Source organism: Pleurodeles waltl, chromosome 1_2 (genome assembly GCF_031143425.1).
Source record: "Pleurodeles waltl isolate 20211129_DDA chromosome 1_2, aPleWal1.hap1.20221129, whole genome shotgun sequence".
NCBI lineage: Eukaryota > Metazoa > Chordata > Amphibia > Caudata > Salamandridae > Pleurodeles > Pleurodeles waltl.
The window spans coordinates 475,520,271-475,544,544 of NC_090437.1; the positions used below are offsets into that span (position 1 = coordinate 475,520,271).

Genomic DNA, 24,274 nt, shown 5'->3' on the forward strand with positions numbered 1-24,274 from the left:
TCCTGTTTTGCTGCCAAGAAAGATTTGCACTGTTCCTGCGCCTGTTTGGTATAGTCAGGGAATATGGCAATACTGCAGTTTCCATATTGGGGGACCTGCTGCTCGCGAGCCGCTCTCAGGATACAGCCTCTGTATCTGTAGGGGGCGGAGGGACCAGGGCCCTATGTGTCCTTTCAATGAGAAAAACCTCCGACCGACCATGGGGCCTCAGTGACGACGTGATCCAATCCTCCAGGAATCCTCTGAGGTCCCCTCTGATTTCCCCGGGAACCCTGGCACCCGAGTGTTGCTGCGGCGGGAGTGTCCTTCCGCATCCTCCGTCCTCCTGCCAAGCTCGGCCACTTCAGTCCTTACTGTGGTCATCTGCCTCTTCAGTGTGGCCATTTCCCTCTGGAGGGTCCCTATGTTGGTTTCCGCTGTGTTGACTTTCTCTGAGACTTTTCAGAGGTATGCCCTCAGTAAGTTAAGGTCGATGGACACAGTCTCCTATTCTGGAGTGGACAACACAGAACATTCTAAGTTCAGTCAACACTGGAATATCAGCATAGTCTTAGGGAGTCTTACTCTTTCAGTTTCCTGGTGATAAGCCACCTGGAACCATTTTAACTTTCAGATCCCAGGTGGATTGCAGTGATTACATACCAACAGACAATAAATACATTTAACTTTTGGGTAACTTATCTTGATGCCAGACCGAGTACCTACACTATGTCTTCTAAGCTCTTTAATCAGAGCACTACTTGTGAGCTGGCAGGGTGGAGCCATGACACACAAATGACGCGAATAGGGTGCCAGGAAATTACATCCACAGTTAAGATTCTGGATGTAAAGTATTCTCTATTTATTGAACTAGTAAAATATATCTATGCTTACAAGTATTCTGCCAAATATGAAAGTAATAAGACATTAAGCTTGTAATACCAAACCCATTTTCAAAAAATGCTTTCTCTCCAGTGCTAAGCCATTGGAAGACATATGTGCATTCCCCAGGCTAGGAGTACTGCTCCACAGTAAGTGTTGCCTACTTAAGTATTGATAATTCAAAGAGCACTAAAAGTGCAGTTAAGGCTAGCTGTGCTCTGGTGGAATGGTTCCTTGACATGTAAAGAATGTAGAGTTTACCGAAGGTGCAACATCTATAACTCTACTACGGCATCAGAATCCTGAGGGTTCCAAAAAACAAATTATCAATGTTTAAAACTATTAGAATATTGGTCCATATTTAGAGCCTTATTTTGAGTTTGGAGAGAACTTAAAATCCTTCAATTTCTGGATGAAACTCTGAACATGGAGTAGAATCCACTGGCTGAATTTAGTCCAATATAAGGGAAGTATTTTGGAGGAGATTCAGCTGGTGAAATTTACTCTGTATTTAGAAGTTTGCCCAGAAGTTGGAGGATTTGAACTTAACTCCAAACTCTGAGTGATGCCCATAGCTATGTGTCTGGACTGGCCATCCATCTTCCAAAAAATGTATCTTTGGTACTGTAATCACTTTTGTTCAGAGTATTTCCTTAATCTGAGCACACTTCTTCTCTAGAGAAATGTCATAATACCCAGTCAGCGTATTCTTATCATCCTTAAAGTTTGTCCTTAGCATCCTACCAACAAACCAATGTCAACAAAAAAGAGAAGACAAAACCTTTAGATTCTTCTCCATAGACAACTTACTACTTCAACTCATCTCTCACTCTATCCCGCATATGATCTGAACACTTTTCTAAACAAAGTGAACAATTTTTTAGAAAGATATTTGAACGTCCATAACCCAACTACAACATGCAAGTGCAAGCCAAAGCCTTAAGCACTCTGGTGCTTTAAAGACTTTGCTGACAATAAATGATTGATTTGCAGACAGAAAAGAAAATAGAAGGAAAATACAACTCCTGAGGACCTCTTCCGACACTGGAGTCCGTCTAATAAACCTGCAGACCCCTCATCACATGAGCCAAAGCAAAGTACTATGCCAAATCCATCAATGAAACCAGCAACTGAAGGATAACAGTGTTCAATACATTCAATACAATCAAGCACTGCATCAACCTCCTGCCTGACCTACCTATTCCTCACTCCATAGTGAGGAATAGGTAGGTCTAAGTGCTAAGTCATCAACCCTTTTTTCCAATGAAACAATTACAGATGTTTTGACAGCACATCAATGACACCTAGCCTAATCAGGTCTTACATCAAGCCTTTCCCAGAGAAGCCCACAATGGTCAGCTATCAAACTCTCACCTCTCCCAAAACTCGCTGACAAACTCAACTCCTTCAAAGCAACACCTGGATGATGTCTTACCATTGTCCTTTATCAAAGCTCTGTCTGAGGATGCTCTCTTACCCCTTACTTACCAATGTCAATGTCTTCTTGACTCAAGACATCTTCCCAGAACTCTCAAAACAGATCAAATCCTACCTCTCCTAAAGAAATCTGCACCAGACTCTAGTGAACTCAACAACTACCACCACATCATTTACCTACCATCCATCAACAAAATCATTGAAAAAACAGTCTACAATGAACTCCAGGCCTACATCAATCTGAAGCATCTCCTGTATGACTACCATTCTGTCTTTAAACCATGCTGCAGGAAGGAGACAGCAAACTTACATGTCATAGATGATGCTACAGATAAATATGAACAATGCCATCATATATTGCTGGTCCTCTCAGCTGCCTCCAACACAGTTGACCACCCCATCCTCATGTGCACCCTGGAGTTTTGAATGGGGTTCACTGGCAATGTCTTCACTGATTTGCCTCCAAACTTTACAGCCCATACCGGTTTATTCACATGGGCACCTCAAGGCCACAAAAGATCCCTATCACTTGTGGAATACCCTAGGACTCCATATTGTCTCCTTTCACCTTTAACCTATACATAGAGCTGCTTGGCACTCTCTACTCACAGATGACAGTTTCAAGATTAACCAATATGCTGATATTACACAACTCAACCTGAAAGTCTCCCTTGCGTCTGACATCCAACAGCTCATACACTGCTTGCACATCATCCACACCTGGATTTCTATTACCAACCCTATCTGAAGCTCAGTCTAACCAAGACTGAATTCCAGTTAATTGCCAAGAACAATAAACAAGATACACTACAAACCTGACTCAAAGACAAACATCTTGACTGCTTCACACCCCAACTTTCACCCAATGCCAAGACACATGGATTCACCATGGACACCAACCTTACCTTCAAGGAACACATTGCAAAAAAAGCACACAAAAAACAAAGATGGCCTGGTGCCAGCTCTCTTTTCCAATGAAATCCAGACTGTTTCTTCAAAAAACAACTTCAGAAGTACTGTTAAAGCTCTCATACTCTTGCATCTGAAAGGTGGTAATACTGTACTCCATGGCCTCATAGAATCCACACTTGTTACCGGTAGGGGCATCCCACACACTGCAGCATGTCTCATCCAAGGCCTGAAAAACATGATCACATCACCCCCACTGTGATGGAAGTAATGTGATCATAGCTCACCGGCTCCCCTTGCTGGCCCACACCATTTTAAAATAAAGCTACATCATTTACTAATTTATTATGCCCAGCAATCTGCTTATCTTTCAGACAAGCTCACCTTCTCAGTGGATAGCAGTCACCTGTAGCCAAGACACCATCAGACTGCTAAAACGTATAAAAACTAAAACAAGACAGCAGACATTTTCCTTGCATGCATCCAGGATTTTGAACACCTCCTTGTTTCCATCGTTAATGTCCTAACACAGATCCAGTATAGGAAAGAGTTGAAGACTCATCTCCTTAAAGAACACTACATTGAAAATTTCCTCTCCTATTATTCATTGACTTTAAGCTTAACTTTGGCCATGTACAGCACTCAGATGCCTTGTAGCTAGGTTTCCACTATAGGAAAACTTTAAACAGACATATATAAATACATTCCTCACCCATAGCACTCCTGTTCTCCAGATCTGCAGATTAACTACCAACACCCATAAACTATAATTCTACAATCTGCTTCTCTGATTTATATATTTATGGTGGCAAACACCTCAGGGAATTTGTGAGAGATGTTGTTCTTCTAGCAAAGAGCCAATATTCTGCTTGAGTACCTATATCGCCATCTGGGGCAATACATACAAAGATAGAAGCAAAGACTTAACATAGATCTTTGGTGACAACTAAGCACTATAGCCTTATATTTAGGAATACTTCATTCTCAATCACACTCTCAGATCTGTCATCTGAAGTTCCCATCTGTGCAACATATAAATTGGGCCCTAAATCTGAACTCTCTGGTGGGTGTGGATGACCAGTCATTGTTCCATCAACTAAAACTCCTCACCAACACCTGTCCCTTCAGTTCAGCCCATAGAACTGGTGATCTCTTAACTTGACCATGTCAACACTATCTTTAAGGGTTAAATCTAAAGAGGCTTCAAAAGTCCAAAATACAGGTGCTTCACTGTTCTCTGGACTCAAAATGCCAGTTGTCTCTGCTTCACATACAATTGCCTGGCAGGATCCATCCCTTCTACTTTCAGAAAAAGCAGAAATGTATAGCTTGAACACTCTTACTAATCTCATCGGCCCATTTTGCATAAATTAAAGCACAAAAAATGATGTTAATGTGGGCAACAACTGAAAAACATTGCAAAAACTTTAAAAGTATTATCAGAGACATATTGTACTGAACCTCATGATACAACAATTATACTGGCATTCATCACAGAGTTTAACTAATTGTGAATAAGAGTTTCAGAGAGTTTCTTTTATTGTTTTATTTATAATGACCTCACAGCATCTGTACTTTCCACCAACCACATATATAAAACCCGCTTGCACACCTGTTTGGCTTGTTCTCGTATATCGGGGAACCTGGGTCTAGATAGCAGTCATCCATAAAATCAAAGTACTTCTCTTGGAGACCCTTCCATCCAAGCAAACATAGCCAGGGGCATCTCAGTCACATTCTCCTCTATCTCTTTTAGTGTCTTGTTGTACCAGCACTTTGCCGCCTCAGGCTCCTACATAGCAGGAGGCAGGATTTATACTGGTTGCATTACCTACATTTTGGCTCTGAGTAAGAGGCTCTGACTTTCCTGAGATTTCCCATGCATCCCTGAAATCATGCAACACCTGGAATGATTCCACAATATCTAAGTTCTCTCCTCTCAGTTGCCTGATTTAGGTGAGATCACGGGTCACCTAATGGGGTCTCCCTTTTACACTCTCACCATAATCCCTGTTTATGACCCTATGAGAATCATTGCGTAGTGCCTCTGAAACACTAGAATTAGGTTGCTTGTGAAAAAGAGGTATTAGACCGAAAAGGCATTAGACTAAGTATTTCATGTATGAAAACGTATGAAGTGTACTTTAGTGTGCATTTCATTAAAGTGATTGTCCAGGTGAGTGGAGCTCACTGTGACTTCAGGGGGAAATATCCTAGGACAGCCTGAGCCGAATGTGTGTGATGATGTCGTAGAGGTTGACAGAATTTTGGAAGTAGTTTAACAAGACTAAGAGGAGTTTTTCATTAGGTCAGAAGCAATTGGACTTTGAGAGCAAATGAGTTGAGTAACAGCAGTGAAGCCTGGACGAATATGAGATCATTCATTTTCAAGAAGGACCTTTATGGATGGGAACCCATCTCGGGGGAGAGTTTTATTTAAGTTAACTTGACTGGGACCTTTCCCTTAATAATCATGGGGAAGGTCCCAGGTGTCAATATTCCTGATCCAGATTCAGTTCACCAGCTCTTACAACATGTAGCACTTGAGGGTGAAAGGTGGACCCCCCTCTGTAAATATGGACCTTTTAAGTGACATTATTGGAAGGTTTCTTCACAATCCACCGTGGGCGCTGACTACATTGCAACAGGAAGGACACAATGAATAGAAGCAAAAATAGAGTCAACATAGATCAGTAAACTTGGTATTTTCCAAATGCTCTGTTGTAGGACAGGACTGACATTGTTCATTTACAAAGCAGAGCTAGAGATGTAACCGAGTTTCCTCTACAGGTAACAGACCATTCCCAGAAAAGTCTCTCATAGTCTTTGGTAAAAAATAAAATAGGGTCTGACTGACTACGATTTGTCAGATAGAGGATTCATTATCACAGTTGCTCAAGGGCTCTACCAAGGGGAGCCAGGCCCTAGATGAGAAATATTTGAAGAAATTATACACTGACCATGCCACAGAAAATGTAATTGTGATTACAAATTACGATAATTCTAATACAGATTAAATGTTTTTTTACCAGGTAAAATTACTCATGTACAATCTGCACAGCTACTCATGGACTGCGATTTATGAGATTAACACATAAATCTCCCATTCCATTACATTTATCGATGGCTGAACATGGCAAATGACCTGAGTAATACTAATGGGTTCTTGCTTATTGCAAATAATTTGAATGTTGTTTCCTTGGGATGGTGCAATATCATTCACTGTCAGCGAGATGTTAACAAACTTCTGCTATACAAGGGCAACCAGAGGTGGCACAAGAAGAGCGTTGTATGTTTAGAGTGTAGATCACATATATTTAATATGTTAATAAACTGTACCATAACAGGTCATAAAAATGTCAATCCTAAATCGTATGAGGGTTGTGTATAATAGAATGTACTAAAGCAGGGATGCTCAAAGGACGGTCCGGGGTCCACGGCCCCCCTGACCTTTAATTGCGGCCCACTGGTGAACAGCAGTACTGGGCTACTGTTCGCTTGACAGAGCAGGAGCATTTAGAAAGCTGTGAAACAGGCATCATTTATTTACACATTAACTAAAGGAACGGTAATAGAGCGTGGCAGACAGAAGTCACATGAAGGCTCGGTTTGTTGTCCACATCTGATTCGCGTCCCCCTAATACCACCTTTCATCACCTTGACCTTCTGGCATAATTACGGCCTTCGGGCATGACACAGACAGTACTATGTGGCCCCCGGGGAAATGTTTATGAGTGTCCATGTAATAAATCAATATTAATGCACATATGTTGGCATTTTATCACTATGAGTTCAAATAGGTTATATGACTGCTTATCCTATTTGGACAGCACATTCTTGGAGCTGACTGAGTGACATTTTAGGTACTTCATAACCTGTAGCATTAATACTGTCTAATGCTGGTACCCAATTAATGTGGAAGAGGAACACTTATGCTGATGAACTGTTCCAACAAGTATCCCCAAATAAGAGACAGAGGAGAGGCGCCTATTAATGTAAAAAATCATATATGTTACTAGTATAGAGCCCAGTAAGTGGCACTGGTAAAGCACTCTAATAATGGGAACACATACTTCACGGGCTATTGGTAACTAACCCTCACTGATCCGAGGGAGTGAGAGCACTCTCCTGACTACTGCAGACAGGTAACAGTGGCATATATCTGCTAAAGAGGTTAGTGCCTCACATCTTTTAGAGTAAAGATGGGGACCAGCACTGCAGTTGAGGTATGAAGACTCCACAGACTGAGTTTCAACTCTGTCCCTCAAAACTGTCTCCTGATTAATCGTTATATCCTATTCTTTGACCTCCCCACTTCCATTGAGGAACGGGTCCTTGTTTGCTTTAGTGTGTCATTTCAGGGTGACATTGACTCACTGGATAGCCAAGAAATCTTCTTTCTAATTACAAAGGGATCTGACCCATGATCTACATAGTTTACCCTATACTGCCTGATATTAGGGCCCAATGAGATTTTCCAAGTGCAGACGTTGTCCACTCTTCCATCATTCATCCGTCCTACCTTCTACAAGTCAGTGGCAGCACCAGGGAATCTCTTTGAGTAGTGGCACCTACTAGCATCCTGGAAGCACACCAGAGGTCTGCGCCTTGTGGGCCCACCTTGCACCAGCAGTGATTCATCACTGCAAGGGGAGACTTTCTGGTTTTGGCACGACTCCAATACCCTGGGATACCTCTTATACCAATTATGAGACAGGACCAAAGTAGTGCTTTAAACAGTTCACCCTAAACAAGTTCCTGAAGGAAAGTTATCCTACAGCAGATGTAACCTACACTACTGGAATCCCACCACTCATAACCCCTAATTACTCATGCACTAGAGGATGAGAGTTCCAATCAGCTCTATGGTTTCTTTATTTGATTTCTTATTTGTTTTCTTTTTTCCTTGTTCTATTACTGATTTATTTCACCCTTGACAATTGTCTGCCACCGTTGGGAACCCTCTGGTGTAGAGTTAAGACTTGGGCCCAGATTTATACTTTTTTTGTGCCGCATTACTGTCGTTTTTTGACGCAAAAGCGGCGCAAACTTACAAAATATAATTGTATTCTGTAAATTTGCGCCGCTTTTGCGTCAAATAATGACGGTAATGCGGTGCAAAAAAAGTATAACTCAGGGCCTTGGTGTCCCTACCGATCTTTAACCGCATCCCTTTGCCAGTGACTCTTTTGCATCCAATAGCATCGAGTCGTGAGAGCCAGGAGTGCCACTGGTAGCATGGTGGAACTCCATCTCAGTTTCCTTCTCCGACAGCGTGGTCACTTACAACAACAACAATCAAGACGTCAATAGTTGGTGAATTTTGAGTGATGCGACACTAGAAGCATAGTATACAATAAGTGGAACAAGTAGAAAAGAGCACATGAGGGTGAACTGCACTGCAGCTCAACTTCTCTAACACAACAGCAAGACTAAACATGCACAACGCTCTGCTTTCACCTAAGACATGTCAACACATATACCCACTGCAATCAAGTCGCACAAAGTCCCTATAAGTACTTAGGACCAAAAAGATGTGCAAATGACGAGGGGAAGGCACTCCTCTTCAATCACCGCCAGAGCTGGGACAATCAACCCACAGAAACACCTCTTCTGAAGCCTCCCAATCCAGAAACTAGATCAGGAACCAAATGCAGAGTCCAAAATTCAGAATCTGTACGTGATTTCTATCAGCGTACGTTCTATCACTGTTGACGCTAGGCTCTCACCATAACTAAATAACTATATGTAGTAGGTTATGTATCCTCATCATGCAATAACAAACATTATGACCACAATCTCCCTAGCCACTATTAAGTTATACGGTTAACAATATAAAGAGTGCTGCTGCTTCTAGCTTTTTCTTGAAAACCTGAATTAAATGCCTTTCTCTGAACCATTTCACTTCATACCAATACGTTTATACGATGCACAGATCCACAAAAGGTGGCTCGGAAAACCAGAACATCACAGAGTCAACAGACAAGAGCAGGTGCAGGATTCTACTGAAACTCTCTGCTCGTCTGCATCTCAGCGTGTAGATGTTCTTTCTGCTTCTGTCTTGTACATCATTCTTACATTTTAGGGATGCACTTGCCTTGTTCACATAATAAGTCATTAAGCAAATGCAGGAGATTAAACTAAGGCCACCTTCTTGTTATCATTTCGCCTGCCTTGCACTACTGGTAAACAGGTTTTCGGTAGGTAAAATCTCATCGGCAATTGGCACAAATTTTGATTTCGCATAATGGAATGAGCAAAGGAGCTCCAGGGAGCACACACTGGAACATCGATGTGCATTCAAGTTGTGCAATTTGATTTTCACAGTATTTGCCAACATGGTTCTCGCCAGTTTTTATCTGCATAAAATCTGCGAGCAAACAGCTTGGAGAAGACACTTTGCACATGTATATAGAACACGTGCAACTAGCACATAAACAAATACTATTTGTCTTGGAGTGTGTACCTGAAGTAGAATTATCACCTAATTTGTAATATTGGCCTAAATTATAATTAATCCTGTTTGCTCCATTTCTTATTGCGAAGGCAGCCTGACATGCTGGAAAATCAGTTTGTTTTATTTTTGTAACAAACATTATTTACGGAGCAGTGTTTTTAAATTAGTAACTGTATTACAGCAGATAAATGATTTATAATAAACATTTTCTGCAGTTGGTTTACAGCCACTCTTCTCAATTTCTGAGCTGGAGCAAATAAACTATATAACGTGGACTGGAGCCATTCCCAATGTCTCAAGCAACAACATTCCTATATTTTTCAACATTTCAAATGTTATGCAAGTTAGCCCCCTAAAATCAAACAGTCTGGCAAATCATAATTAACTCCAGAGGACATATTTGTAAATCTGGACCAGTGGCAGCACGCTTGAACTATATATGTAACATAACATTTACTTAATATGTATATTTAAGACTCATGGCCTGTAGCTGACTTTGGCCTGGGCTTATCCCTTCCAGATAGTGATTCACATTTCATCACTTTTAGAACATTCCAAAAGGGCTGATGACGTTCCTCCACCCAAACAACTGCACTCGCAGTTGGAGGAGGCATTTTGGTGGAGAAATAATCCGGCAAAACAACACAGCAGTGGCTTTCATTGTTGATGCATCTTTCATCATCAAATGTGGGCACCGGAAATGTACAATGTGGACGCAAAGTATTGTATGACACAATAATAATTCCCTTCATTGTGCTCATTTCTGATACATCTGACAATAGTCAATACCTCATGTTGGAACATTTTGGCATTCCAGGGCACTCCTTCCTTCACTTACCTCATTGGCACTGGCCACCAGTCTCTTCAAGCCCCAGGTGTCAGCTGCCCATCGGTTTGCCACTTCTATTTCTGAACAAATGATGAAATCATCAAAGTATATGTCAGAGGTCATGGACCACAGCTCTAGTCCGATAGCACTGAAAGGAGTCATCTCAAAAGGGTGCAGGTCTTCAAAATAATTTGGATTAGGAATGATTCTTGGTTTCCATATCCCCTTAAAGAAAACATAATAGGGCTGATATAGCAGATATTTAGACAAAAGTATTATGTTCAAAATGGACACTAATAGACTTAATAGTCGAATGTCTTTGGACAAATAGAGTTTAGACAAATGTCTCAAACACTGAAATCATGATGTGTAACTTGGAATTCATATTTCCAAACCTTGGTAACCTACTGAAGTGAATAGTTTTGCGCTTATTAGAGATGTTTAAAATGTTTATGTCAACTGGTCAAAATGTAGCTAAAGGAACATCACACACAGCTTAACACGTAATGATAAAATGGGGTTGCCTGATGTCTTAGCTGTGGTCCCTTCCCTGCCCTCTAGAATCTACTGTTTAGAGGAAGGACAAAGAGCCAAACCTATTGAAAGTAAATCGGCATCACACAGCACTGTTTACTTTTGTCTCCTTGGAAAACCTTAATGAAGCCTTGGTTACAAATGAAGCTATCCTCAATTGACATTCATGGTTTACATATTCAGATTCAAACAACTGATGTGATTCTCGTCTAGTAACTTAGACCAAGATCTCTGTCCTTCTATGAAGTTTCAAATTTGTGCTCACGCTTTGAAGAAAGCAGTGCAATGGGTGAAAGTGCACTGGATATTGAGTGAGATTTGCTGAGTGTTTAATGAATGAAAACTAGAACTTATCTAGTTAAATTGAACGTTAGTGTACATGCAGTAGGCATATGCAGCTGGGGTGATAGTTGGTATGCAATCTTTTTAAATAGTAATTTACACACTTTTTAACCCTTATCCCAAAAAACCCATCAATAACATTGAACTCTATGGCCAAAGTTATCTTGAAGAGAGGAGACAGCAAGTCCTTGGCAATCAATGGAAGTCCGCGTGGGCCTGTTCTTTAACTGTGGGTTTTCTCTATTTCTCCATACAATTTGGTGACAGATAGATTGTTACAAAGCACACAGTGTACTCTAATACCTGCCATTTACCCTACTTCATCAGTGGTTCTGGCTTCAAGGAAGATGCATCATAGGAATTAAGCCGACAATGCTGGCCACAAAACAAAGTATCCCACCAAAAAGAATTGAGATTCACAACCGTTAAGAGGGATATTACTTGTTGCCCTAAGGTAACTATAACTCGCCCCCTCATCATGCACAGCTAGTTATCCCACAAATTACAACACTCATGACATCTTTGGTAGCATCATTGACAAAGCCACTGTAATATCTGCAGTAAAAGTACTGATTACATACCTGGGTGGGGGAACTATATATAGTTACCCTAGGGCATGAGTTATAGTTACTTTAGATGTCTATAACAGGTGCATTTCTATGGTTTTGTACAACTAAATTCAGAACCTAACTAAAACGTCCATGTAGCCTTTGGTTATTTCACTAAATATAAATTATATATAGGGGGATGCAGAGTTACAGCTTCATTTAGCCATCACATGACTGCAGCCCCAAATTACTTGCAGATCCTGCGCCTACAAGGTGCAGTTCTTGGTACCCCTTCCTTCCTCTAATACCCATCCACAATCCCACCCTTCGAAGTTAATCCCCACCCCTTTTTTCATTTAGACCCCTACACTTTTCAATCAGAAGCCCTTAATTAAAGTCTGGAAACCTGAAAGGTCTCAGCACAAGAGTCATCTTCTTTCTTGAGAGAGAGGAGAACCTGAGAGGCTTTAGCACCTGAAACACCTGAAATCATGGACTGTATTAGAGAACTCCACCTTGAGTTAGAGCATGTGAAAGTTCCTTAACTGTGGTACATTTTCTAGAGGTGGGGGCGGAGCAGAATCTAAACTACTTATTGTTCAAAGGAATTTTATTTTTGAGATGAGCTTTTTATGGAGTGCCATACTCTAGCTATTGAATGGTCTTCAGTTGCATGTTTAATAAATTGTTTGTGCTTTTCCTGCTGAAAGAACAGTAAAAATGCAAGTTTTTCCCTAAAAAAATACTTATTTAGCGAATGATGCAATCACCATATCGTGGAGGGTCTGCTCGATAGTTGTGTGCAGCTTCCATGCCCTTTCCTTACAAATAGTCTCACCTATTTACAATATCAGAGAGTTTTTCAGATAATGTCTGATGAGAATTGTTGTGACATGTAAACATGTGCGTGGAATGAAGAATATGGAAAGTACAGATGTCATCAGGAATTAAGTGATCATAATGTCTATCATTTTGATTAGGGATGTCTTTGAGAGCTCTCAAGAGAGATGAATGTGATGCTCTTGCTCTCATATTAAACATCTTGACTGCTAGTATTATCCTACCTTCTGTGTTTTCTTCTGTATTTGACAGTAGTGCTGAGATGCTGGTGACCTTAGATCTGTCTGCAGATGTCAGGCTTGCTTTGGTGGCTGTGACGCAGACACCTTGAGAAAGGGTCAGGTCAACCCACCAAACAAGCAGTAAAGGTCATTAGCCAATGAGGTGAGCTCAAGACTGAGCTCTTTTGGGCCATGGACGTGATTAGATACAACTTTCACTATAGCTGCAAACTGATTGTTGATGATAGTAGTATTGCATTGCTTTGTAAGCGCATTGCATTTTTCAGCCGCTCACTGCCATTGATGATGAGGTGAAGTGCTTTAAGCCAGGCAACACACTGCTCTAGAACTCAAAATTAGTTGTTAATTCAGTGGTTATTGGGAAGAGTCTTGAGCTCTCGGGAAAAACATTCCAAGCATTTACTTGAAATCCTTTGTGGTGCATTAAATTACGTGAGATCATTAGGCTAGGTGGGGGGAAGTATGAGTTCATGCAGATGGCTGGTGGGATTAATAGCTGAGATATAGGAGATTAGGTATTGTAAAAATGCAGGCATGACTTTCAAAGAAGAGGAGGTGCTGTTTGCATGTACTCTAGATTCAACTCATTAAGAAGCAAGAGGAAGCCCCAAACCTCCCTTTCTTCAGGAAAGCTCCAGTGGCATTCTCATCCAAGGGAAGACAAGCATAAGGGTGACTCAACACTTATCTTAATCACAATAGTTTAACACATGCCTTTCATCCACACACCTATGCATGGTTCCAATTATCTGACATTCATTCATACTTCCACAGAAACGCAACCCTAAATCTCTCATCAACATTTCACCACAACACAAACCATACACAGAGTCCACATTACACTTAATGCTGATTACTGTACACTCTGTAGTCCTGCACCAAAAACTCATGGTAGAACTTTCAGTGTTGAAATAGATTTTCAGCATATTGACCTTTGTAAAGGACACACCCTCTGCTGTGCTGAAAGTCATGATACTACTCATAACAGAAAACATCAAAAGCTCAAGTGCACTATTTAAAGACTGAAAGATTATGAAAGTGAGCCGCATGCTGGATGCTGTATTAACAGAGCACCTACAATAGTAACTAGTGCCCTTCAATTCGCACTCTTTTGGATTCGTCATGGCACCTCTTCAAAGCTTGGAGAGCAAGAGTTTTCATATCAAAGATAGCAGGGTATGTTGACACATTACTTCAGAGCCAAGCCCTGTGAAGTCAGTGTATAAATTGTGCGTAATCCTCTTCCACTAGCCTGCAATGCTGAGTGCATATACCTTTGCTTTTCATTTTCTATTGCTTAATATATTAAACTAATCCACATTAATGTCCAGGTTTCTACAGTAGGTGGTGGCTTTGCCTCAGAGGTAATTTTAGAGCATTCCAGAACATTAGTTAAGGTCTAGTGTTTCTCCATTCCCATTCCATTCTTCCTAGGTTCCTCTGGGTCTCATGTGTAGTACTTGTTCCTCCACTAAGTGCTTGCAGTCAGGCCCAAGGGAGGCACAGGGACAGCATCAGCATCCATCATGAGAAACCCACACAGGATCTCATCAGTCACTGATTCTGCATCACCTTCATAACCAAAGTTTCTTTTGACACTTCCTCCCCTGACTGTAGTACCAGCACACAAACCGAATGAACAAAAGCAGCTGCTGGCACTGCTGTGATCCACAACTCAACATGGTCTTGCACACTCATGTCACAGGTTATCTTTCACTTCCCAGTCTCTGCAGCCCAGATCATAGCCTTCCAAAAGATCTCCCACCTATATGGTTCCTGTCCTACTTTTCCCTCTAAGATCTCCAAACTCATTATCACAGCCGACTACCCTAACAACAATTTCTTCAGTGACTTTAACATCCTAGGTGACACAACAAACAGGACTATGGAAGAAATATTTTTAAACTACTGTAAACAATCACATAACACTACTCATCAATCTACCTATTCAAATGGCAATATCCCAGGCTTCATCTGCACTGCACTAGACAGGGGTGGCTTTTGGGCGGTGTGAGCAGTGAGGTGGCACCGGGCGCTGACCTCAGGGGGCCGCTGTGTTTAGAAATAACTTCAGAAACTTGTGATTTAAAAGCACCTGCTGAAAAGTTCCTTGTGCATCCAGCCTTCAGGTGGCAATTAAAATGTCACGATAACTCCTGTGATTAATGTTCCTGCTAGGGAGAGAGACGGGAGTTTTGTCCAGTGGCAGCTTTGACTCACCATAAAGTAGCATAGAGGGTTAGTATGCCTGCTGCAAAAAACAGAATTATGGGTCATATTTAAGAAAAGTGGCGCTGCACATAGTGCAGCGCCACTTTTCTTGCACCCCTTAGCGTCCCCCTAACGTCACCATCTGTGCGTCATATTTAAATACGGCGCACCATGGCGGTAGTTAGGGGACTAGCATCAGAATTTTTTAAGCTAGTCCGGCGCTTTGAAGGATTACCATCAAATTTTGAAGCTAATCCTGCAAAGCACCCAGAGGCACATTGTAATCAATGGAAGCCTCCTTTCAAAGCCTGCTCTGAGCAGGCATTAAAAGTGCCGGAACAAAATGACGCAAAGAAATCTGTCAGATTTCTTTGCACCATTTTTTGCCCCTCCCCCCAACAGGCAGATGTCCCCTTTGCATACATTATGCCTGGGGCAGGCATAATGTAGTGCAAAGGGTTACAAAGTGGCACAATGCATGCATTGCGCCACTTTGTAAATATGGCACAGCATTTTTGTCCTTCTCACGCCACATTAGCATAAAAAAGTGACACTAATGTGGCATTAGAATGGCACTAGGGGCTCTTAAATATGCCCCTATTGGGCATATTTGAAAAATGTTGCGCTGCACATAGTGCTGTGCCACTTTTCTTGTGCCCCTTAGCGCCCCCCTAACGCCACCAAGTGTGCGTTGTATTTAAATTATGGCACACCATGGCAGTAGTTAGGGGACAGGCGTCCCAATTTTTTGACACTAGTCAGGCACTTTGCAGAATTAGCATAAAATTTTTTGATGCTAATCCTTCAAAGCACCCAGAGGCTCATTGTAACCAACGGAAGCCTCCTTTTAACGCCTGCTCTGAGCAGGCATTAAAAGTGCTGGAAAAAAATTACGCAAAGAAATCGGTCAGATTTCTTTGCGTCATTTATTTGGCCCCCCCAACAGGTGGAATGCCACCTTTGCATACATTATGCCTGGCGCAATGATCAATGATCTGCAAAACAGGCTTACTGCCCTGGCAAATGCATCTAAGTCTGATGACAAGAACTCCATAAGTTTTGACCTCCACGACAACTTCGAGATCAAAGTTGGCACCCAAGCCCTGTTATAATAAAAAAGATGAAAAAATCTAAATTCACGCCACCTGCTCCATGGTTCCTAAAATAATTCATTGACAGCAAACATGCAGTCATATGGGTAAAAAAGCTCTGGCATTGATGACAGCTGCCAGAGAACCTCACTGCTGTGAAGAGCCCCCACTTCCTGGAGGATGCTGGTTACAGAAACAAAGATTAACCTCTACACCACAATCATGATTGGAGAGTATAAAATAAGTAGATAACTCTTGAAATCAACCAAGTGCTCTCTGTATCCTATCACTAATTAGAAAACCATGTATTCAAAATTGAAAGGCAATAGCATTAACACATTCTTCAAAGAGAAGACTGACACATTTAGACAGCACATAGTTCTCATAGCCATTTCTACAAAGGCACCATCTTCGATCAGACTGAAGTGGATCCAACTCAATCTCTTCTCCACAGTGAAGTTCTACTCCAACTTACATCCTATAAAGTGAAAAATATCTGAGGTCCAAAAGTAAAGACCAGGTCCAGCGACACACTCCATCATTCCTGAACATCATTAACACATCATCACCCAAATTGTCTTCTGCAACGCCAAGTGTGAATAAATAAAGCTCCTGAAAAAAACTAAAGTTCTGGACCGATCTTGCCACCTTTTGGCCAGTCATTCATGAGATTCTTGTGTAAAATCATTACTTAATGCAGGTGTCACTTAATTCCATGGGAAAAAATCCACTATCCATCTGGATTGAGATGCCAGTGCATCAGTGAGACAGCTACAAACGAAGTAACCAACAATGTGCTGCGTATCAAAGCCAATTGCAATCAAGTCTCCTCATCCCGTAGGGTCTGTGTGCAGCCTTTGACACCACCTATCATCATACCACATTCAACACCATCTTCTCAAGAATGAAAATTGCTATTAGTATTATCCTTCAGTGGATCACATTGTATCTAAACGACAGATACCAGCTCACAGAGCTAAGCACCACCAGATCTGACCCTATGTGTGTGACCTGATCTGGAAGTTCCCCAAACAAATCAATGCTGTCTTCAGTAGTCTTCAATTTGTACCTAGAACTCTTGGCTGTCAATAATATCAAGATTCATCATCATGCAGACAACGGCTACTACCTGGCTCAAAGATTGCTTCACTAACTGACAGGCCTGAATGTTTAAGTCATATATGAAGCTCAAACCGAAGGAAGAGTTTGTGCTAATTGCTCGCAATACCAGTGTGAATGACCACGTGAGGTCAACTATGACAAATTCCTGGGATTTTTTTCTCCTCTGCCTTGGTCCTCTCTCATCTCAATATAGACAACTCCCTACTCCTAAGAATCACAGAATCACCTCTAACCTGCTAAAGACTGTACTCCAAACTCTAGATTTTAGGTCTAAATCCAACAGATCAATATTTTTTTTGCAGATACCGCAGTTGTAGCACGTCAGCCTTGAAAAAACTAAACTGGTTTACCTTCAATGAACGAATGAAGCTGAGGCATTTGCCTCACCCACAACACTCTTCTAAATATTCAAGGTTCCTAAACTTCCAGCCATCTAGATACCAGAGATAAGCCACATGATACTAATTTGCAATCTGCCTAGCTAGACACAAGGTTTTTGGAGGCAGAACCCTCAACATTCAGGCCTCAACACCAAGGAAAGCCATTCTGTTTGACTGATATTGAAAGAGAACTTCCAAGGTTCTGCAGTCTGCTGAAGTTCCATCTTTTCTGTCAGAACTAGCAGTGGGACACTCTAAGACATCTGACCCTGGTACAATCCATCGCCCATGGTGCAACACGCAACAGGCCAGTCAAACTCCTCAGATTGACCACTAGCACCCCCACCAAGCAGGGAGATGGGTCTGATGAAACTCAATGAAGCTCACTTCACCAAGGCCTCATCAAGGCCACTTTAATTCTGATATGGGTTCATGGCAGATTAAGAAAGTATATCACCCTACGTCCCTACCAAGCTACTTGCTTAACTTGGCCCCTACATGACATATTGAGAACTATCAAAACGTAACTCTGTCGCAAATTTACCATTTGTATATCCAAAATTGTGCCATAACTCATAACCCTTGTCCTATAGAAAGGTCTGAGTAGACTGTCTGTTGCATGCACGGTTTTATAAAAACTTGAATATAAATACAAAATAGAGATTTTCTAGAGATGAAAGAATCTATTTGCCTATAGATATAAAATGGTGTTTGGAATTTATTTTTAGTTTTTGCATATATCGGTCCCTGGCCTGCTATAAGTGGTCAGTTGGAAATTTTGGGTATGTGTTCTTACAATGTTCTGTTTCTATGGCAACAAACTTTTGAATATATGTCTGTATTTCACTGGAGAGTACTGAGTACATTTACAGCTACAGCCACATAATAAATAATGGCATATCTGCCTGTTCTTGCTGCTAAGTAATATGCGTCCTAAGAGCCTAGCATCTACCTATGGTGAACAGAACCTTACTTGTGCAGAGAGAACAACGAGGTAATTATTTTAAGGCAACTATTAAAACTCAAATGTTTTTTCCCTTTTAAAACGATATAAAGCTAAGGCGATTAAGAATCCTCTTTGGCAGGATGAAGAATATGTTGGATCCTCCAATTCTTCTACAACAATTAGCAATCCAGAAAAGAACCCCATGGGAGAAAGCATTGACAGATTTACAAATCCTGGCTAGCATGATTAAATGCTTTGAGATCCTACTCCCAGCAGAAAAGAACAGACGAGACTCGGGGGCTTCAACATCGCCATAGCAGCAGGTGCAGTGGCTCTGGGGCCCAGGGTTGCGAGGGGTCCGCTCCAATAGTGGAAGTATAAGCCATGTGGGAGGGAATAGTTCCTACTTGCATTAGGGCCCACAGCATCCATGCTCCCTGCGACCAATCAAATATCGTCAGAGCTAACTCCTTTAAGGAATTTAAAGACACTTTTTGGAGTTTACTGAACACCCTTGAAGACAAAAAGTGCTTTTAATATAGAAAAGGTGAAAGAAATTTATGAAAATAGTGTTAATGGTCTGACCTGTCGATTGGGGAATTATTCGAAGCTTAAGAATCTATTTAGGAGCAAGTGCTAGAGTTTTTAAAGGTTTTAACTAAGATTTCCAGAAGAATGTGTACAAAACACCTGAGTACTAAGCAGGAAGGAATTTTAGTGGACTTCATACAATATTATCAACGTACTTGAAACCGAGTAACAATAGAACCATGTAATGGAGTTAGCATCACAGTAGGGGCAGCGCAGTACCTGGTAGTTAGGATTCTCTATCATGGGAGGTGTCCATTGTCCCTTATAACTGGGATTGGCGACAGTAGGAGGCGTCCATTCTCCACAACCAGGTGCAGGTTCACACTTTGGATTAGGCACAAGCGCAGGCTCCCACTTCCCGTCCACTTCCTCCTCCCTATGAATCCGATAGGAAAACGTAGCACAGATAAAAAAAATATATTTCATCATCCGTAATCATTTTTTCTTTTCCAAACTATTACACAAACAACATGAATGCAAAGAGTTAAACTGACTCACGTGTTGTAGGAATGTGAGATGCACACTGTTATGTCCAATCCTCACAGAAATAAGAAAAATAACATGAAACATTTGAGTACCACTCACTAATTAATTTTGGGCTGGATGTGCAAAGGACAGGCCACAAAGCAGGTGAGGTTTTTGCACAGTGTTGAGATGCAACTAAATTCTATTTTGGCCCTGCAAAGGAAATACTGATCCGTCACAGCCCAAAACCTCCTTTCGAAAGAATTTTCAGAAATGCTGCCTCATTTATATTAGTGAGGCAGGATTCGCTCTGTGAATCCTATGGAATGGCATCAAATGTACCAATGAAGGCCTGCAGGGGACAGCAGATCTCCATCACTATATTCACAATGGCAGAATGCCAGTAGAGCAGCCTCTGTCCTCTGCAGGAAGGAGAGCTCCAATGTTAAAAAAAACCTTGCAAGTCATAAATCCATTTGCAACTCGTAATCTTCCTTTAGTAGATTGCATATGTGGGTTTCGTGATAACCAAGCCAGCATTTTTGTACACTGAGTGCTTTGCAAGTACATAACCCTGTGTACATCAGGTCCTTTTTCAGTGTCAAACTTTCTCATGTTCTGTACAGTCAGAGAAAGCAAGATGAGAACAGCGCAAAAGATTTTTGCAACACAGTGTATACACGTATTCGTGTTTTTCACCTAATCACTTCATTTGGAACAAAACAGGCCGCAGTATCAACAACGGCATAAAATTCCAGAAGCCCTACCAGACACTTCCGCTAAGCAAGACTCCTACAAGCACACACACCGAGAACAAGATCCGGAGGTCATGCCTTTTCCTATTGTGCTCTTTAAGCCAGGAGCGACCTGTCCCTGCACATCAGAGCAACTTCCTCAGTTCTTGAATTCCACAAGAAACTGAAGACCTGGCTCTTTTATTAGCAACAACCCTGGCTAGGACCACACAATTCCTGCTCCAGCATAAAGAAAACCCTCCCAGGTGAGTTGCGCACTAAACATGTAAACCAGTGCTTGATTTGTAAATAAAAACGTGCCGGTGCCCAAAGCCCTCCTCTTAAACACGCGGCTGCTGCATTTAAATGTGGGAGCACGGAATACTGAGGTGACGTAATCCTGAGCCATCTCGGGCCTCTTAATCCATTTAAAGCCACTTGCTGCCCCTTCAGCTCACTCTTGCAGCTCTCTACTTTCTCCCTTTGTGACGCTCTTTCATTTTTCTCTTCCTTGTTTTTCCCATTGTGTCTTTTGCTCACAGCAAACGCTTAAGGCAGAAGAATAAGCTCCGGCACTCAAAAATAAGTGCCGGTGCTCAGCACGGGAAACAACAAGCACAAATTAAGCACTGATATGAACATAACATAACATGATATATTACTGATGTGCAAACACTTTTCGGCTGGCATGAAGCCAACAATCATTCACTGGTGCACCTGCCTGTCAAAAGACTTTGTCAACGTACATAACACTGTGAATCCATCGCGAATCACAATTTAGGCACTAACTTTGATTGTGATTTTCAAGCGCGAACATTGTGGTTGCACCAACTTGCACCTAATGAAGAGCCCCACCTAAAGTGAACAAGTCATGGGCTGCTTGTGTTCTGTTTCAGAAAAGACCTGTCTTGGCAGTTCAGGCTGGACTGTTCCTATTGGAGCACGATCAAGACTGATTTATTTGCATATGTTAGGTCTAATCTGATGTGGCATGGTGAACTGTGATGTGACCTGAATAAGTACTAATGACTGCGATTAATTCAAGCATTCCATCCATCTCCTTTTTGTTTACTTCGGTGCAACACCATAAATGTGACGGGTATGATGTGGGTCCTGTGCTCACTGTGCCATTGGAACCAAGCTGGATCCGACTTAAGAGCCCTAAATGGGAAACAAGTCTCGGCTTGCTTGTGCTCCAGTTTCGAGAGGACCTTGCTTGGCAGTTCAGGCTTGACTGTTCGTACTGAAGCAAGACCAAGTATGTTTTGCATACGGCTTGTTCTAATCATCTGAAATGGCATGGTGGACAAAAACAATGGGCTGGGAGGTAGCCATGAATAATTACCAGTGGCTGCGATTATTCAAGTATTCTACTCATCACTTTTTTTTTTTTTACTTAAGTGCTTCTCGGAGGGGAGCCCTGAAGAAATACAGGGAACGTGAAGAAGGTATCCATTACGGTAACTGTAAATTAGTATTATGGGATCAAGAAGTATTTGAAGCATGGTAAACAATAGATCAAACAGATTTAATATTACTGTTGTTGTGTTAGTGTAATAAGAAACAGAGAAAATGCATCTTCTAAACAAAAATACAAATTTGAAAATGTGATTCAGCGTGAGACAATATCAAACAAATTTCTATTACATAAGTAGCAAAGACAGAGCTATTTATTTCACTTGTATTACAATTCGTTTCTAATTTTTTTTATTATACATGGGAAATGAGCTAAAAACAAAAAAGTGTATTATATGTTTAGCAATTATTCCATGATTCCTTTTTTTCATTTTTGCCCCAGTGCAAAAAGGTTTCTGCAATATGCTTAGGGCAACATTTCTTTCCTCCATTCCCTATTGTTCAAGCAGCATGGTTCTCCATTTTGTCCTCGTGCCAAAATCTACATTTTTCTGTTGCTCGGAATGGGGTTCAATGTTTTCGCCCTGTTCCATATCACACAAACAACAACAATCTGCAAATCGATTTGCTCTGCTTTTTGTACCATTGCAAATTTTCTAAAACAGCCAACAGAGTGAGCGACTGTACCTGTGTGGTCATTTGTGTAACATGACTGTGGAAAGAATCTGCACTTGCTTTTGTAAACTCATCATTGAGTCATTGCTGGCTTCACCCACTACTGATGTTGACAGCCAATCCTTTCGGCAGTTTACAGGTACAAGGCCAGTACATACAAACTTTCCATTTGCGCAAATGAAATAACCAGAATGAATCTAACTGCATCATTTTGAACTATTTGTTGCTGCTTGTGAAAGAAGAAATGGAGCCAATGATATTTGGTACAAACTATATATGTGCACCAGTGTGAAGCATCAGACAGATTTAACGTTCTTAATGTTCTAATTTACTCTTTCGTAGGCGAATGACAGAACTATGTGTGAAATCAGTTTGCTCCATGGTTTATAATGTAGCAAACAAAAATGTGGAAAACCGTTTAATTGAGTAGGATTCCTTTGTTAAAACGCCTTTTATACTTTCTAAATAATTTGTTAGCAACATATTGTTATACGTGTTTAACAATGGTTCCACAATCAGTTTCTTTCATTTTTACCCTGGTGCATCATTCTTTTCGTAATATGAACCATGGAATATTTGTTTTCCACATTACAGTATAACAGCAAAAATTGTGCAAACGGGTTTGCTCGGCATTGTTGTACCATTGAACAATTTCTGTGATGCAGCTTGCCTTTATGGACTATAGGGCCTGAGGAATCAGTTCTTCAAATTTAGGAACTGAAAGTAGGTAAATTCCTTCTTGGCGGCTCTGTGGAAGTCTCTGGGTCTTATTTAGAGTTTGGTTGATGCAGGGGATATGCCAAAATAAACAGCAGATGTTCCAGTTGTCCTATTAGTTTGAAGCAGAGGCTGCTTCTTGATGGATGTCCATCTGTGTAAATCTTGTGACTGCGGGCACATCACGGACTCTCACTGTGCCTAAAAACTGCGAATATGTGTGCAATGTAAAACAACTGCAAATATGCACAATTTAATATTGTGTAATGCAAACGTGTATATCCTCAATTTAGGTGCAGTTCTCTGCTATAATTCAGCTAGATTTGCACTATATAAATACCAGAAAGCAGATGGGAACCAAAAACATTATTTTCAAGTTTTAAGATGATTTGAAGCATGTTTTTGTAACAGCAAAAATAGATGGAAGCTACGTTAACTATTTGAAGTTGAAAAATGGCAGAGTTTGGAGCACAGGTTTAAAGACTGTGTGAATGCATTTCCTCCACAACTGCACAGTGTTGTCCACTTGTCAATAGGGGTGGTGGGTGGGAGGTGGGGTATTAAAAACAAATAACAAAAAAGTTAAAACAAGCTTACCTTTATGTTGGGTGAGATGGTTCTGTCACTGCTTCCTCCTAAGACTCCTGGAAGCACAAGGCTTCTAGACTCCCCTCCAATCACAACGCTGCTGTCAACAGCATGACTGCAGCGTCGTGATTGGTCTGAGCACCCTGCTTCGGAGCTCAGACACAGAGTAGGTCCCTGTGCATTTTCTCCTTCCGGCTGTTCAATACAGCCGGGTGGAAAAATGCAAAGTGCGCATGACTGTTTGGCCAACCCAACACAGCCGGCCAAAGCGTCATGCAAACGTATGTACACATAGCCCTCCTCCAGCCCACTCGAGCACTGCCCCAACCTTGCTCTCGAGGAAAAAATAAAATGATAATAACGTTACTTTATTATCATTTTATTTTTCCCTTTCGTCCA

The 24,274-nt window shown here is 41.3% G+C and overlaps 1 protein-coding gene across 1 annotated transcript in view; it reads right to left on the bottom strand.

The window, feature by feature from the left end:
• Positions 1-24,274, bottom strand: part of CLGN (calmegin) — a 317,529-nt gene that overhangs the window by 72,847 nt on the left and 220,408 nt on the right. Inside the window, exons 10-11 of the mRNA XM_069241043.1 lie at positions 19,560-19,716; positions 10,503-10,718 (exon numbers count right to left, since the gene is read on the bottom strand). Of these exons, the coding sequence (XP_069097144.1) occupies positions 10,503-10,718; positions 19,560-19,716 (373 nt within the window). The remainder of the gene's footprint in view (positions 1-10,502; positions 10,719-19,559; positions 19,717-24,274) is intronic.